The 18,907-nt window shown below is 42.4% G+C and overlaps 1 protein-coding gene across 5 annotated transcripts in view; it reads right to left on the reverse strand.

Moving 5' to 3' along the window:
• Positions 1 to 5,255: 5,255 nt before the first annotated feature.
• The window catches only part of abch1 (ATP-binding cassette, sub-family H, member 1), a 41,519-nt gene continuing 27,867 nt past the window's right edge, over positions 5,256 to 18,907 (reverse strand). For all 5 annotated transcript variants that reach the window (XM_079513284.1, XM_079513283.1, XM_079513287.1 and 2 more), the window contains 9 exons: positions 16,939 to 17,009; positions 16,396 to 16,445; positions 16,208 to 16,264; positions 16,032 to 16,102; positions 15,291 to 15,379; positions 14,392 to 14,495; positions 11,597 to 11,756; positions 10,051 to 10,155; positions 5,256 to 8,481 (listed from right to left, as the gene is read on the reverse strand). In XM_079513284.1, the coding sequence (XP_079369410.1) occupies positions 8,375 to 8,481; positions 10,051 to 10,155; positions 11,597 to 11,756; positions 14,392 to 14,495; positions 15,291 to 15,379; positions 16,032 to 16,102; positions 16,208 to 16,264; positions 16,396 to 16,445; positions 16,939 to 17,009 (814 nt within the window). In that variant the 3' untranslated portion in view covers positions 5,256 to 8,374. The remainder of the gene's footprint in view (positions 8,482 to 10,050; positions 10,156 to 11,596; positions 11,757 to 14,391; positions 14,496 to 15,290; positions 15,380 to 16,031; positions 16,103 to 16,207; positions 16,265 to 16,395; positions 16,446 to 16,938; positions 17,010 to 18,907) is intronic.

The following is an 18,907-nucleotide window of genomic DNA, read 5'->3' on the forward strand; positions in this document are numbered from 1 at the left end:
GACGCAATGGGAAGGCCTGTTAATCTCACCAAGCATCTGATCTGGTCTCTCCCCTTTGCCCATGTGATTTGAACAAGTGGACAGCATGAACTGTGTGGAATTGTGCTAAGGGCAGACTGTTCTAGGGAGAATTTTATCCTCCTGTTGTTGTTGTGTGATAACACCAAAACATAGCAACAGCTGGGTTCGCGCTCCTCCGGGTTGTGCGCAAGGCGCGCCGAGAGCGCAGAGAGGAGAGGCTAGAAACATGCGCTGCTCATGCTTAACCAAACATTAAATAACACGAGCGTCCCAGGGTTGAGGGGGCCTGGGCCGAGTGCTGTTGTCATGCTGCCATGGTGATGGTAACCATGCACCGGCTAATGTTTACAGAATGTTTAGCATATCACAAACCGTGCTGCCGGGCACAACGGGACCGACTGCACCAGATGAATCACATGTGTGTTCAAAGTGTGTGTGTGTGTGTGTGTGTGTGTGTTTGTGTGTGTGTGTGTGTGTGTGTGTGTGTGTGTAGGTGTGGACATAGCCTATTTAACTGACAGGAGTTGAAAAAATGCTGATCATGTTGCACACACACACACACGCACACGTGCGCACACACACACACACACACACACACACACACACACACACACACACACACACACACACACACACACACACACACACACACACACACACACACACACACACACACACACACACACACACAAAAGTGTGCAAAACTGCAATTTATGAAACTAAATGCCAGACAGTGGCTATACACCCAGCACTGTAAACACAATTGCAACATATTATGTAACATTCTCTAGACCAGGGGTTCTCTAATGTTTTTGGCTGGAGACCCCCGGAAATGCTTTGGCCATGTCTTGCGTAAATTAGGCAATTCAGTCTTCTGCAGGCAGAAATTTGTATAGCTTTAAGTTAGCAAAAGCATTATTTTAGAATATAAAATATCATTGCATGCTCTAACGCAATGTTCCATTATAATTCTATAATTGGATTCATACAGTACATGGACTGTAGGCCTATACAAAGGCCTATATTTCTTGATAGACTGTACATGAATTCAGACACATTGCAGATATTTAGTGGCAGAATTTAAGATGAATATTTTTAGTAATTTATCTTTGTATTTATGATTGGTTTCCCATATCCCCATGTTTCAGCCTTGTTGCTGTTGCTGCTATGACACCTGAATTGCCCTCCGGGGATCAATGAAGGTAAATTTTATTAACTTACATGCATGCACGCAGCACGAGCATATGCATGTGCGTGCGAGCATACACACATTCAAAATAAACACACACTGCAAGCATCACTCATAAATCCAAAGTGGTTATTTGAAGACTTGTTTTTCGGCGTCTTCAGTGTTTCAGGTCATGTGCCGTGAGTAAACATAGCTCCCTCCCTTACTTAGTGGCAGTGCAATGGCGGAGGAAGTACTCCGATTTCTTTGACTTGTAATGTACAAATACATGTTACAAGAAGTTACTAGAAGTTTACAACGCATCGCAGTGTGACACATTGTGAGCTTGTAGATCATCAGTACCATAAATTGTAACGTCTTAACGTAAGTACAGTAGGACTACTTGAGTAAATGTTTTTAGTTACTTTAATTTACATAGCTGAGTGGCCTGTTTGAAATGTTAACAGTGTTTTTTAAATGGATACACACAACTCCTCAGTGTTAATTAGTCTGTGTGTAACTCTGAGAATAGACTAAATAAACACTGAGGCGATTACTGTACGTGTAGTCAGTGTGTGGATATGGGAGAGTACACTGAGGCGATTACTGTACGTGTAGTCAGTGTGTGGATATGGGAGAGTACACTAGGCGATTACTGTACGTGTAGTCAGTGTGTGGATATGGGAGAGTACACTGAGGTGATTACTGTACGTGTAGTCAGTGTGTGGATATGGGAGAGTACACTGAGGCGATTACTGTACGTGTAGTCAGTGTGTGGATATGGGAGAGTACACTGCAACTGATTACTGTACGTGTAGTCAGTGTGTGGATATGGGAGAGTACACTGCAACTGTACGTGTAGTCAGTGTGTGGATATGGGAGAGTACACTGCAACTGCAAGCAGATTCAAGTTAGTTACCTGTTTGAAACAAGCTGGCAGCCATGTGTGATCTCTGGATGCACCCCAGATCTATGGGCTTTTCTAATCTATAATAATAATAAATAATAATAATAAAACTTTATTTGTATAGCACCTTTCATGACATGAAATGCAGCTAAAAGTGCTTTACAGAGCAATGAAGAGAGAAAAAAAGAAAGAAAAGAAAAGCAAGGCATAAACATTAAATGCAATACAGTGAGGACATGAATAACAAAATAAATTAAAAAAACAAATCAATTAAAAGCAAGGGTGTAGAAGTGGGTCTTGAGCTGTGCTTTAAAAATGTCTACATAAGCCCTCTGACACACACGCACGCAGGCACGCACGCACGCACGCACACACACACACACACACGTGCACTGCACATGTGCACCCCCCCTACACACGTACATTTCACATTTACTTTATATACAGTAAAACATTTTATTTGCACCTCTCCGCACCCCCCCCCCCCCCCCCCCAACACACACACACGTTCCCCCACCCCCCCTCCACACACACACAACTTCTCCATTTGCTGTTGAGACAGCTACTCAACGCTGCGATGTCATCGTCGCCATGGTGATGAGCAATACAGTAGGGTCTGCAAGGATGTGAGCTAGCATGATGTCATTCAATAAATCTGTCTCTCATGCCCTTAGAGGATTTGCCTTTTTCCCCTTTTATTTTTTCATTCTTTATTCCTGGGTGAATTTCATAATCACTGCTGTGTCCTGTGGGATTTTACGTGCACATGTCGAGCAAAACTCTGACGTTACGCAACACTTTTATTATTGTTCCGACAGTCATTAGACCGACAACCTATACCTCAAACCAGGGGTGGGCAACTTTGACGATGGAGAGGGCCGCTATATTTCCACACTCACTCCCTAGGGCCATATATTACGTTGCAAAAATAGCCGATCTACAAGCTCAAAACGCGTCGCGCTGCGACACGTTTTGAGCTTGTAGATCGGCTATTTTTGCTATATTCGAATTGAAATGTTGAATTATCTTTTGCTATTTTTGAATTGGAATCCTGAAAATTAACATTATGTAATTTCAAATGCCTTTAATTATACTTGTGTTGAAGCAATGAGCTACTAATTTAGACTGAAGTAATAACAGCGGGTCATGCGCATGTTGTGGAATAGTAACAGCTGAAACCAATATTATATCAGTATTCTGACATTAACCTGAGGGCCGCATTAAGTGAAGGTGGGGGCCGCATGTGGCCCCCGGGCCGCCAGTTGCCCACCCCTGCCTCAAACCCTAACCTAACCATAACCGCAAGCACGGGAGCAGCGCATGTTCCATCTGTCTAACGAGTCTTCCTTAACACTTTATGTGGCGAGCAAGTCTTTTTCTGCCAGTTTTCCTGTTCTGTGGACAAATCAATCAATATGACAAAGTTTGAGAACAACTGATGTACAGTTACACTAGAAAATGACAGGGCATATAGAATCAGAGGGAATGACAGGTGACACAGATCATCTGATTAAATGTCTGGTATGTGCACTGACTGGTTGAGCTACTGTAAAAGGAGGACAAAACAATCCACTACGAAGTCCAGAGTGTTCAACTCGGGGACTTTACTGTGTATCTTTAAGAAACGAGGTAAAGACACATTTCCCATGAGGGTTTATTGTTTCAAAAGACAATGCAGTCATCAAAGCGTACAGTATGTGCTATCACAGTGCATACATTTCACAATACAGGTGTTTTAATATACAGATACAGTATATATGCTTTGACGTGCCCTTTGGGGGATTATGGACAAGGAGGTAGATTGGAGTTAAAGACTTCATCCCAGGAGATTGATGGGCACTAAACGTCCTGGTGCAGTAACTTTAATTCACAACATTTAATCATCTCACGCCATCAAGTTCATGGCAATGTCATGAATGCTGTCCAAAGGGTTCAACAGTACTATATTATTTACTAGCCATTGTCCATCTTTTGAATCAAGAGTTATTTGTACCGGTGATTGTCCTTCTCTTTGCAATTATCCATTAATTCAGTTAATGCTAGCCTGCACTGTCCATACCTTATACATACTGTATGACCAGAAATCTATAGGCTTAGGCACAGAGCTGATTCCCTCGGTAAGAATCTATGTCAGACTAATGAAAAACCAAACAGTCACCGATGTCGGCAAAATATGCACGCTATAAACCTTTATTCTCAATCATGTGGGCTATCATCAGTTGTTTAATGTAGGCTACACAGTTAAACAAAAATACATGTTGCTTCTGAGAAGAACTACAGGCCAAGTGTATCCAACTCTGTAGCTATGTGGCTCTAGTGACAACCCTTGCTTGTTTGTATTCAAGGAGGATTCTATCCAGAAAGAGAGAATTACATTTCTCAGAGATGTACAGTTTTTTCCCTACCGTAACCCATTCTGGGCGGGAATCCCTTTTGGTGTTTTAAGCATTATGTTATGCTTTAGCTGTTGAAAAATAGCAGATCTACAAGCTCATAGCGCGGCACTCTGCTATTTAAAAAAAAAAATCATGAAAATGTGGCGCAAATCTTTGAATAATATATTCTTTCAGAGTGAACGTTTTTAAATGTTTTTTTTTTGTGGCTTTCGCCTTTATTTTATATTTGTTATGGAGGGACAGACAGTAGGCTGACAGGAAATGGGGAGAGAGATGGGGGGAAGACATGTAGTAAGGGCCGTCGGGATCGGGAGTCGAACCCGCGGCACACTGCCAGACTGGATTACCAGCCAAGGTGCCTGGACCACTGAGCCATGGCCCAGGCCAGAGTGAACGTTTTTAACTCAAATCTTTGAATATATATTCTTTCAGAGCGAACGTTTTTAACTCAAATCTTTGCTTCTGGGGGGTCCCTGGAACAACATATTTTCAGATGGGGGTCGGCGGCCAAATGCAGATAATTCTAGGGGTCCTTGACATGAAATAGTTTGAGAACCACTGACATAGAAACATAGGTTTTTCAGAAAACGGTCAGGATTTAGAAGGCATTTGTAGAAACGTCCTCAGGTCTAAATGGGTTAAAATGTGTGGCAATATCAACAAATGTCCAAGCAATACAACATAAGTCATTTGTTGATTGATGCTCGATTATTATATTATAATAAACCAAAATGCAGTTTCATCTTTTGTGAAAAATAGACAATTACTGTACCATGGTGGCCAATTGTCTATAACATATATTATTATGGCTCCTGGACCAGCCATGAAAGAACTTTCAAAGTCTAGCTACTTCTTATTGACAACACTTAACCCCAAATAACATGTTTTATACAGTACAGTTACTACAGTATGTGCGTAGTTCCCCATATACATGATACAATTATCTGCAGTATGAAAAAACAAAAAGCTGCTTTTTTCCCTTCCAAATGCATGTACATCTTTAGAAATCCCAAATGGGACTGAATGGCACAATATGAAAGCTGGACAGATTGGTGATCTAAGGACTCTCAACATCTATAGTACTGTCTGTCAATCACTCCCATTAACAATAGAAGCCTGGAAAACTGACCATGTGTTGTCAGTTAAGAGAGCTGGGTCCCCTATAGAACCATAGGCTATTTCATAATGAAAAAAAAATAAAAAAATAAAAAAATAAAGGCATCTTTCTCATAGAAAAAAATCACACCCGTGTGAACTGAGTGGTGTAAGGTCTTATATAGACTGATCAGCTGTGGTCTGACGTAATGTCTGACGTAATGAAATCACACCCGTGTGAACTGGGTGACCATAGCAACCATGCTCATTTTTTGGTACGAACAGACATACAAACAGACAGACAGACACGTAAACTAACAAAGCCAGTTGTAGGAGTGGTTTACACCACTCAATTATGCTGTAAGAGCCATATGAGCCATGTTGTTTCTCATGATGACGTCACTAGATGGCATGGTCAAGGCCAAAGTTGACAGGGTTACAGGGTGTTGCTGATGCTGTTGCTTTAGACGTCGGTTATTGAGCACGAGTCTGAACTTTCGGCCGTCGGCAACCAGTATTGCCTAAAGTATAGGACTTTGGCATTACTTTGGCTATATTGAATTTTTCAACTTGTATTGTATTTTTCTATGAGAAGAAGGCCTTGTATTTATTTTCTCTGTTGTAGGCAAACATATCAATCTCGAAACAAACATCGTTCCATGATATGCTGAAGCTACAGCACAGGCCCATTTATACTCCCATTTTGAACAGTACTGTACACACAATCACAATGTATATGTTTAGAATGCAATCGCCAACCATTGCTCATGCACTTAGTTTGTACTATTGAACTTGTTCATTATGTAATTTCTGTATTGTAATTTACAGAAAATGCACACAGAGACGGACAAGATCTGACAGAAGAATCCGTACACAAGATATCGTAGAATATAAATGGACCTTAAATCAGCCTGCATCTTCTGGGTTAAATTATCATACTGTTCACCTCACAAGAACTATAGCTATTGAATGAATTCTGCGTTACTATCCAGTGTAAAACTAGCATTTGGACAGCTTGAAGAGTGTGATAACATTTTGAATCTACCCAGCTGGCCTCCCGCTCTGTCCAGCACAGTGGGGGGTACAAATGGGGAGTCCAGAGGAATAACAAGCTTATAATCTTAACGAGCAATACAAGAGCAGAAGAACTGAAACATTTGACACATGACAAAATAAAAGACCCCACCTCAATGAAGTCAACAACCCCTTACCCCTCTCCCTCAGCCCCCACAGGAGATATAGGCACAGGCACACACATACAAATCACCAGTTACAGAGAATAACATCACTACAACCAGAAGCAACAAGCTACTCCGCAAGCTAATACAGTTTGGTATACAGCACCTGGTAACCAATCGTGACACGGTTACCACTTCCTGCAAAAGAGTAAACAGGAGGTACAAATAAAGTACAGATTATGGTTACATCTCAATTCTCAAGTCTCTAATTTGATATTTCCTCGCTCCTCGATCCTTCAAACAATTAAGGGTGGAGGAGCGAAGAGGGATCTCTGAGATGCTATGAGCGTGGGTACGCAAGAGCAGCCTAAGAGCTGTCTATACTTTCAGCGGAACGCCATTATGTGAATTACTCCTCCCCTACAACAGGCAAATTTAAATGAAATGGCAGAGAAACAGTATAAGTAAGTGCTCGTTATTTTAGGCTTTTTGATATACATTATAGTATAACAATGAATGTTCAAAACGGAATTATGAATGCAGGGTGCGGGCAGTAATGACAGACACTGGTGGCAGATACAGCTGTGTAATCAGAAATGGACGTCGACGCCTCATTTCTCTAAAAACATATTTCCTTGTTTCCTCTCTCGCATGGAAAGAAAAGTGAGGGGAAAGGGGATGCAATTTAAAATATGTGGGATGCAACCGACAACAAGCAGGCAGCTATAAGTAGGAGTCCAGAGAAATAAAAGATCTGGCTGGTATGGGTGGAGTACTGAGGCACGAAACACCTTGGGAGGATTTTCTGACAGTCGACTTGTTAATTCATACAAACTGGAGTGTTGTGCAGAGGTCTGACAACACTGTACTCTCATTATCTTCCTTCTAGGCAGCAGGCAACAGGGGAATGCGGAGGAGTGTCAAAAGTGTCCCATATCCTTTCTTACCGACGAGCATACTTCTTCCTGCGTTTATATACGAAAACGCCAAACTTTGTAAATCTTGCATATAATTCATAACTACATAACATTATTTCATTTACATTACAGCTTTCTACAAATCAAATATATACGGTAATGTTAGAATAGATGATTATCCAGGGACCACCAATGAACCCATACTGGCAACGTTCTGAATTGTTCTTCTTTACAGGCTATTGGAACTAAAAGTGACCCCTGAGTTTGGTGCACAGCCTATTCAGGAGAGGGCCAAAGCTTTCAACACGCTGCAGATAGAAATGCTACATGGCTCAGGTGCTATTCTTGGTGTCGATTCTGTCTCATGCACTTCTTCTACATGCAGTGTTTTGAAAGTTTCTCTGGCAAGAATAGGCCAACGCAACTGTCGCAGGGTCAGGCAGCTGGTGTGTGTGTGTGTGTGTGTGTGTGTGTGTGTGTGTGTGTATGTGTGCGTGTGTGCGTGTGTGTGTGCGTGCACATCTTATCATTCAGCAGAGACTGAGATGCATCAGTCCATCAGGGTACAGGGATCTTCCTCCGCACCAATTACATCCAGAGATGACAGCAAGGCGCAGGCCAAAATGTGAAGCCTGGGCCTCGCCCTGGCAGCCTTGGCCCCGGTTCGAGGAGCGGTCTCTGGTGCGAGACTGTCACGTTCTCAGCTTGAGGATGACAGTGGCCAGGACGAGGAAGAAGGTGTTCCATCCCAGTGTGACGGCGAAGCCTCGCCACACCATCATCCGCGTCAGACCCCAACCTGTGGGAGAGAAGGGACATCAATTATCACTGCACTTACTGGAGGCCTATACTGCCCTACAAAGCCAAAGTGCAATAACTACGTTATTTTTTAACACACATCACAGCTGTCACCCGATCCTGCAGGTTTACACTCTATATCATACGACGAATTAGACCATTCCTCACCCAGGAGTCAGCCCAGCTCCTAATCCAGACAACAGTCTTGTCAAAACTTGACTATTGTAAATCCCTCCGTACTGGCCTACCGGCATGTGCCTCTCCAACTGATCCAAAATGCTGCAGCACGCTTGGTCTTCAACCAGCAAAAATTCTCACATGTCTCCCCCCTTCTCCGCTCCCTCCATTGGCTCCCTGTCGCTGCCCGCACAGAATACAAAACTCTGATGCTGGCATTCAAAGCAACCAAAGGTATGGCTCCCCCATATCTTGCAAGTATGATCGGACTCAAACCCACGACACGCTATCAGGCTGGATTACCAATAGGTGCCCGGACCACTAGGCCGGCTCGGGCCACACTTTTAATCCCAGTGTCTTTTAGTCCCATTATTGGCCAATTTCCTTTGTTTTCTGAAAAAGTTCATATTTTCTTTTTAATTATGTTATTACATAATATTATGTTATTATATTCTAACAACTAACATGACACAGATGCTGTCCTAGATTGAAAGGTGCATATAGGTTTAATGGGTCTAAATTAGGATGGATCTTTCTTGACTTTATGGTCAATACAAAATTAGGTCCCAGTGTGAAACAGGTTTGTTTTCGCAGTGGATTGTTTTGATAAATGACCTACTTTCAACCTTGCAGTTGAATATGGACACTGCCAACAGCTACATCTGTTTCACCTTCTGTTGTACTGCTGGCTGCGTATGAGGTCCTCCGCAGGACATATACCTGCCATTATTTCATGTTTGACACTGTGTCAAGTGACATGGGAGGCGGCGGCTTAAGGATGCTGTCAGCCCTTATTATCATGAAGAAATGATGAGACAGAGCAAGAGAGCAAGGAAGAGGGAGATAACAGAGAAAGTGGATAGAGGAAGGTAACATTACAACTGATGGTAGACAAAGATGGTGAGAGAGAGAGAGAGAGAGAGAGAGAGAGAGGGGAAGGAAGGAAGGAAGGAAGAGAGATTAAGAGACAAAGGAGAAAGAATGGAGGTGGCGAGAGAAACCAGTATCTCCACTGAGCTGATCTTCAGTGTATCTGGGGCTTCTGAATGATTTAGAGCTGCTTTGACAATAGGCCACCCAGAGTCTAGTGTGTGTGTGTGTGTGTGTGTGTGTGTGTGTGTGTGCGCGCGCACGTTATTTTATTGCATCACTGTGAGCTGGTACATTTTCCAGTACATGTTTGTATACAGTACATATACATACTGTGTGTGTATGTGGGCACAGTCCCCTGTGTAAATGTTTGTGTGTGTGTGTGTGTGTGTGTGTGTGCATCATGTGAGCAAAGCACATGGTGGCTGGCGTACCGACAGGATATAGTTTCTCATGTTGTGTAACCTAGGGTTGTGTAACGTGTGAATGTGTTATGCTGTGTGTGTGTGTGTGTGTGTGTTACCTCGGTACATGATACAGCGCAGGGCTTCAGAGGCGTAGGTCTGAGGGAGAGCCAGGCTGAGGTAACGGAGAGGATAAGGGATACACTCCACAGGCCAGATAATACCTAGAGGGGGCAGGGAGAAAGATGGCTGACCTTGTCTTGACTGATATTCTGTATCAAAAGGACCATACCAGTGGTATTGTTATTTATTTATTATTTTTGCCCTTTGGCTAACACTAACAGTATATTTTACATTACTGGTTACAACATCCCCATACACAAACTTTCAGGTCAATTCAGGTCAATACATATTGCGTATTGTATTACTTACTGTATCATAGTAAGTTCGTTTTCATAACATGCTCAAATTAATTAATTCCAGTGGCTTCTTCAAAAATGGAACAATGAGTCGTAGACAGTGTGCTAAACAATACCATTGTTATGGTCTTTTGAGCTCAAATCACACACACACACACACACACACACACACACACACACACACACACACACACACACACACACACACACACACACACACACACACACACACACACACACACACACACACACACACACACACACACACACACACACACACACACACACACACACACACACACACACACACACACACACACACACACGAATATCGCAGCCATTTCATAATAATAATAACAATCTTCGTGCGGATCTCGCATTATCGTGGATATTATACAAGTACAGTGGCTGTCAATGACATGGAGAGAGCAGTGGAGCAAATGGTGGAAGCACTTGGTGACACAGGTAAGTGACTTAGTTGGCATCATTAAACAGTAACTGAACAAAGTAAAAGGTTCAGGATGACTGCGATGCAAGGCGCCAAACAGACCCTGTCCAGACGGTATATTACTACTGTAGTTCAACCATGTGGCGTACTAAGAGCAGATCTCTCAGATTGCTCTGTCTTCTTTTGGTTCCTTTTGACAAGCGAGACCCCTAGTTGATGGAGTAGATCTGCTTTAGGAAACTATAGATAAACGCAGAAACGGTAATAAATGGAATGAATTTCTGCGCTACAGTAATGAGGTATATCGATCAGAGAGCAGGGTGATGGTGCGATATTATTTTGCTGATATCCGATATTCCGATATTGTCTAACTCCTACTTTCCGATACCGATATCAACCAATACCGATATATGCAGGCCTTTTCACCAAACGTCAACTAATTGTCAGCTAACAACGTCATAGATGTTGGCCAATTTGACAGTGCAGAAGCATATTTGCCATGATGCCTATATCATTAACGAGCACCAACAAGTGTCAGCTGAACCCACACACCTGTCCTCTGCAAATGCTCTAATTTGAAAGTAATTGGAGTCTGTCTCATTTCTCTTCAAAAGCCCTTGAAATTACTGTGATTATGGTAAGCTCACATTTCATATCACACACAGTAAGAACTCCTGTAACTAATTTAAAACATTGTTATGTAATTATCGGCCGATAAGATCTGGAGGCTGATAAGATCAGACATCCCTACCAAAATACTAAACCCTGGTATAGTCATAGTATAATATTTAGTTGTACCACTAATGATGAGGTTGGGGTAGAAGATGCCCAGTGCAGCCTGGTTGGCGTTCTGCTCGTCGTCGATGGCAGCAGAGATGACCAGGCCAAAGGAGATCCCCGTTACTCCTTGCAGCACAATCAAAGCTATCACCAACACTATGGAGCCTTCGTTGGGAATCTACAGGGAGGCAGAGAAAGGCCAGGGAATAGAGGTGGGATAGGAGAAATAGACAGATATGGTAAATAGACAGCATTTACAGTATATAGTGCTTTTTTCATCTTTAAAGGACAACTTTAGTTTTTTTCAACCAAGGTTCATGTTTTAGGTTGTTATTAGAGAAAGTAAAAGATGAGTGTTCATTTGTCTTCATTTGCTGCTTTCTTTCGTTTTATGGATTTTAGCTGTTTTTGACAGGGGGGCGGGGGCATTCGGACACGGGGCTAAATATGTATTTCTTTACAACATTTTATAGCGATTTATTTTATTATTCTTTACTATAGTCCTACTAGACCCCACGAAATTACATTTGGCCACAAAAGATCACGGGATCTACTGAATGTGTCAAACCGGCATATTGGGCCTATGACACAGTGTGGCTTCCCCCCAGTATAGGCTACCTTCACATTCAGTAGATCCTGTGATCTTCTGTGGCCAGATGTAATTTCTTGGGGTCTAGTAGGACTATAGTAAATAAAATAAAAAATAAATTGCTATAAAATTTGGTAAAGAAATACATATTTAGCCCCATGCTCGAATGCCCCCGTCCCTGTCAAAAACAGCTAAAATCCCTAAAACGAAAGAAAGCAGCAAATGAAAAAAAAAAGAACACTCATCTTTAACTTTCTCTCATAACAACCTAAAACATGAACCTTGGTTGAAAAAAACTAAAGTTGTCCTTTAACTTCTCCAACCAGTCAAATGCGATTTAAAATGTACTGTACTTCACGGTCACTCATTACAGGTATTCGTTATGCGGTGCACATTTGCACACTGAGGCGACCATGTGAAAAACCTGCTCTTCGGGAGCAGTTAGGGGTTTAGTGTCATGATGCCCAAGGATACAGTGATACTTTGACACGCAGCCAGGAGGAGCTGGGAATGGAACAGGGAACCTTCCGGCTCCGAGGTGGCTACTCTACCTCCTGAGCCACTGTCACCCATTTGAGGGAGAGATAACGGTATGAAGAAAGGTGTAAAAGTGTAAGGGAACAAGAGAATGGAAGATAGCAGTAGAGAAGACAGGAGTAAATTGAGATTGGTAAGGGAGGGAGAGAGTAAGAGGCAGGAGAGATCATTTATCATCATTTAATGCCAGTAAATCACTGCGGTACACTTTAAAAGTGAGAGAAAAAAAAGTCTTCACAGATCTTCCGCCAAAAATACCACAGGAAATGAGAAGCCATGTGGTGATAATCTCTACAGATAGTGAGAGGTGAAATGAGAAGCCCTCCTTAGTCACACGTGTTGATAATCTCTACAGATAGTGAGAGGTGAAAGGAGGTCATGACGACTCATAGGAACACTCTGCACAATTTATTTACACAGTCAAATCCATTGAGTTAAATGAATATTCTGTTTTTTAGTTTTTGCATTCTTCAGGTAAACCAGTAAAAGAGTTTGTAAGTGTCGCCGAGTGGATTTGTGAGTGTTTGTATTTGAGTTGGTTCTGGTTTGTGTGCATGTCTGAGTGTCTGTGGTGTGTGTGTGTATGTGTAAGAGGCACTATCCGTCTCCCTTGACAACGTGCAAAAATAGAGCGGCACTGGGAGGCCACATGACCACTTGGTTGCCACAGCAATCATGGGCTGTTGTCGTGGCGATCCCAGAGTGATCCTTGGATACGGGAGACTCGGGAAGTGATTTATGGTACAAGGTCTCTTTGGACTTCAGCAGCTTAATTAACTCACACCTACCTCCACACACACACACACACACACACACACACACACACACACACACACACACACACACACACACACACACACACACACACACACACACACACACACACACACACACACACACACACACACACACACACACACACACACACACACACACACACACACACACACACACACACACACACTAGTTTCTGCTACTGTTTGCATATATACAGTACGTGTCTATTGGTAATCAATACAGTTGAACGTATACCAGTGTTTCCACCTGCAGATTGTAACCCTGACCCCAATGACCTCTAATTAAGTGTTTTAAGACGTCGCTGACACCACAAGCGTGCTTGGGAGACAAGGTACCATAGTACAGTGGTGTTCAATCATGTGCTGAGTTTCTAGTAGTAACTAGTCATGTTCTTTAACTAGTTCCTTCTTCCGTTGTTGAAGGTGTGCCAGTTAACAAAAAGTAAGACTTGTGTTTTGACCTGAGGTCCTCCACATTACACATGACATTACAGGTGTGGCGGTTGTAGAAGTCATGTCTCCATCTATACATGTACCCTTGCACGCCAAAGAATGAACTGAAACCTTCTCTCACAGGCTTCCTTAATGCCATTTTCATATAAGCTTCACCGTTGTCTGTCTCCATAAACAAGCAGCGTAAATGTATACATTAAGGAAGGACCACATACCGTTGCTGTCGGACAGATATTTTTGTACGTCCAAATTTCATCTTTTTATGTTGTTTCATAAATTCATGCTCCATGTGTTATGCATAATTGTAAAAGCAAGAATCAGCCTAAATTAAAAAATCACCCTATATGGGCAATGGGTATGGTTAAGAATAGTAGGACCACAAAAGAAAATGTGTGTGTGTGTGTGTGTGTGTATGAGAGTGAGTGCGTGCGTGATACCTTGAAGACGAGAAGGATGAAGAGGAGCAGCAGAATGATCTGCACGCTGATGACAAACAGCTGAGCCAACAGGTGAGCCAACATCGTCTCCATAGAACTCACACCTGAGACACACACACACACACACACACACACACACACACACACACACACACACACACACACACACACACACACACACACACACACACACACACACACACACACACACACACACACACACACACACACACACACACACACACACACACACAGGAAGAAAAGAGATGTAAGGTAAACAGAAAGAGGGCGAGTTATATAGAACACACAGGGGAGAGAGAGATAATATAAAATAAATTGAGAGAATATAATTCCATATCATTGTATCAAACAGAGAAACTGTACAGCGGCTTACACTGCAGACGCTCATCGGTAATACCAAAGTAGAGTATCTGAGTATTTCATGAACAATTAAGAGTTGTGGTGCTGTGGTCCTAGCACTCCCCCTAGTGGAGATTCCTTAAAACAGCCCTTAGAGATGAGCTCATGCTGCCTCATGGAGAGGTCTTGTGACAGAATGCTCAGTGAGGCCAGCACATTGGATACACATGGTCGGACACATCACATTGGAAGAGTGGCAGGATGGCACCGTGATGCCAAACGATCCATTTTACATGACAATAAGTGAGCTATATTTTATTTAGAGGACGAACACAAAAATGCAAATTCTTGCTAATATTAATATTGTTCATTAATATGCTTTGCCCGGTCCAAATAAAAGAATAAAGTAAAGGCCCAGATTTTGGTTTTGGCAATTATCGGATTTGGCAATTTGGACATCCTTGCTTCAAAAATCTCCCTAGGGCCAATAGGTGACAGTAGGCAATTTGGGATGCTCTCTGAACTTTGACCTCACTCACCTGCGACCCAGCACCTGTCGAGAAGCCCCTCCTTCCTCTCCAGAACAAAGGAGAGTGCTGTCAGTCCAACAGCCAGATAGAAGGTAATACTGGTTTGGGAGAGGGAACAGATAGAGGCAGTGAAACAAAATGGAAATAAAAGAGAGTTATGTATGAGAGAGACACTAGCCATCTATGACATAATTATGGCTCCAAATGTGGGCAAGGTTACAGCACTATCAGGGCCGCATTGACTTCCATTATTAAATTAAAATTAAATATTTCCAAAAGTATGAAACATAGCCTACGTGAAAACAAATTAGTAGAGGCACTTTTTTGGCCTCCAGAAATGTGGTGCTGATCGTTTCTTTATTTTCCCAAATCAAGGATTAACGGTGGCGTTACATTTAGTTGCATGCCGATGCTGTGCACCAGAAAGAGCTGATCTACAATTAGTGAGCTTTCAAATCTGCTATTTCCAACACACGACAAGGCATCGCAACCAAGGCTTTTTGACCTGAGATCAGATTCTAAAAATGTCTTCTACATCCTGACAGTTTTCTGAAAAAGCTATGTTTCTGTCAGTGGTTCTTCGATTTTTCAAAAATAGCAGACCTACAAGCTCGTAGCGCGCCACCGAGTGGAGCGCTATGAGCTTGTAGATCTGCTATTTTTCAATAGCTAAAGCATAACATAATGCTAACACCAAAAGGGGTTCCCGCCCAGAATGGGTTAAGTGGTTAAATCAGCCGATATACTGACCTGAGAATAGCTCCTGGCGTCACAAATAAGGTGAAGTCAGTCTTCTGGCTGCCATAGATAGGCTCCTCAAACTGGAATAATATATATATATGGCCTTAGCATAAATATGAACAAACTATCACTTAAACTGTAGTATAAAAAATATATATAGAATAAATAAATGTATTTTCTTTTACCAGGATAGGAAGTGCAACCATGTAGGCCATACTGCCCAACTTATTATCCACAAAAGCCTGCGGGTAAGATATAGAATGACACGGAGAATCCAACAATATATTGTTTACATAGAAATGTGTGTAGCATACAGGTTGAAGCCTTGTGTAAATTGAGCTAACAAAGAACACAGCAGAAAGCATTTCTGTACCTGAAAAGCGTCGTGGAGTTTCTTCTGGAGCATAATGGCAATTTGTTGATCTGTAAAAAAAAACATAGTTAATGATCACTAAGCAGCATCAGTTGCTCACAACCACCACACTAAAGCAAAGAGATTTTAAACATTTTTTACTTCTATTTTTCTCCAAGTCAAATTCCAGGGATTATATGCATACCTTTAGGGGGGGGGGTAAATTGACCGATACAAGTCTGTAAATCTGACAGTATACAAATGGAACCTAACGGTCCATGTTGTTTGGTGGAGTTAATTTTGGAGACCTTGAAATGTAAAAGTTTCAAATAAAATTGGCCCTTGGGCCGCTCTTTTTTTCAAAGACATTAGATGCTGGCATAGGACATAATGAATGGCTTGAGGTCATATGACCCAGGCCTACTCTGTGCTGAAGAAACAAGTATAATATGGAACAGCAAAGGCACTAGTTACTAGTGCCTTTGCTGTTTAATTCTTCTACTAGTGACTAGTAGAAGAATGCTTGAAAGTTGAAACCATAACAATGTCAGTCATAGTACTTACTGGTGTGGTCTAGCCACACGTGTACCGATCCTCCTTCCACTATGTCTCTGGAGACCTGCCTCTGCATCATTCTGTGCAACACAAACATTATGGCTCAGAAACACGGTTCTCTGTTCACAAGTCACATTCAAACACATTCATGTGTACATGCATCCCCCCTCGCTCTGAAAGAATATATATATTCAAAGATTTGTGCCGCATTTTTACGAATTTTCAAAAATAGCAGACCTACAAGTTCATAGCACGCCACTCGGTGGCTAAAGTATAACATAATGCTTAGTTAAAACACCAAAAGGGGTTCCCGCCCAGAATGGGTTAATTCTGTTATTAGTTTATTAAAGTTTTGTAACATATAGTTATTTGCAATTCTCTTTGTTGCTATTTTTCTTTTATTATTAATATCTTCTATTTTTAGGGCAGCCATAGCTGAGTGAGTAGAGATTGGTAAAAAGATGCACATTCCATGTACTGTATGTGCAATTGTACAGTGATAAATAATGTACCACCCAAAAAACAATATTGTTATTCATTGTCAACACACTTTTGCGGAGGGAGCAACAGTACCTACTACTGCAGGTACAAGAATATCACTGCCTGCAGTATTGCCACAGCTGTTATGTAAGTGCATGTGACAATACAAAACCTTGAAAACAATGGCTACAAATACAGGTTTTTACTATTTTCAACCACTTCATCAAAAACACACTGGTGAGTGAGTGGACCTTCAAATGAACACTCATGAAGGACACTGGTGACCATCAATTCATTTTTTGGAAGCATGACAGACACTTTCAATAGTACCCCCGGCACATATACTGCTTGTCTTTATATGTCTTCTTTGTATTGATTAAAGGTATATTCAGTGATTTCACTTAATTCAAATATCACTTATTTTTTCTTATTTTTTGGATAATCCTCCCTACTGTAAAGTGTGCTGACCATATAAGGAGTTCCTCCCTGTCCCCAGTGAGCGCCTGGGGTCAAAAAACCCTAGTTTCGGTTTTTGGCTTTGGGTGGCAAAGCCTTCATCCAATCAGGATGAGAGGGGCCTTCCTCCAATCATGATCGAGTGGGGCGGGCATTGGTGCACGTGCTGTTGGTCTGTTGTACTTCCCCCACTGTAGAGCGTGTGCATGTGCACATTTTGTTACCGGGTGGACCGGGTTTTTTTCCAAATCACCCAAATCACTGAATGCTCCTTTAAAGTGGCCCAAATGTTGACACATACAGCAGAGGAAGTTGTGTGCGTGTGTGGGGGGGAACAGCCCTGGTACAGTGCGTTAGTTGTGTGCGTGTGTGGGGGGGAACAGCCCTGGTACAGTGCGTTAGTTGTGTGCGTGTGTGGGGGGAACAGCCATGGTACAGTGCGTTAGCGAGAGACTTGCTAACGCACTGGACCAGGGCTATGGGGGCTGGGGGAGACAACACTACATACTGTGTACATTGAAATCAATAAATGGAATGTAGGCAAAGTGTCACAAGAACGACACATGATTATGCCAGAGGGAACATGTGATTGTCGGGTGGTGATGAGCCACAATCTGCCCAGGTGAGTTAGGGACAGGCAGGACCAGACTTTCTACCCGACAAATCCGCGCGCGCACGCACGCACGCACGCACGCACGCGCACACGCACACGCACACGCACACACACACACACACACACAAAGACGTCAAAAGAGATTGACGCTGTGATAGAAAGAATAAGAAAAGCAAAATAGATTCTTAGAAACACACACACAAGAACAAGAAAAACTAAATAGAAATACACACACACACACGTATGGCGCACGAGCGTTGCACGCACGCACGCACGCACGCACGCACGCACGCACGCACGCACGCACACAAGACAACAACACAAGACCTGTCAAAGGTATACTGGAGGCTACAAGCAGAGATTAGCAGAGATCTCTATCAGATACACAGATGATCAGCAAACCAAATCTAAACATTTTTGTTGTGCTAT

This window comes from Electrona antarctica, assembly GCF_951216825.1.
Source record: "Electrona antarctica genome assembly, chromosome: 10".
NCBI lineage: Eukaryota > Metazoa > Chordata > Actinopteri > Myctophiformes > Myctophidae > Electrona > Electrona antarctica.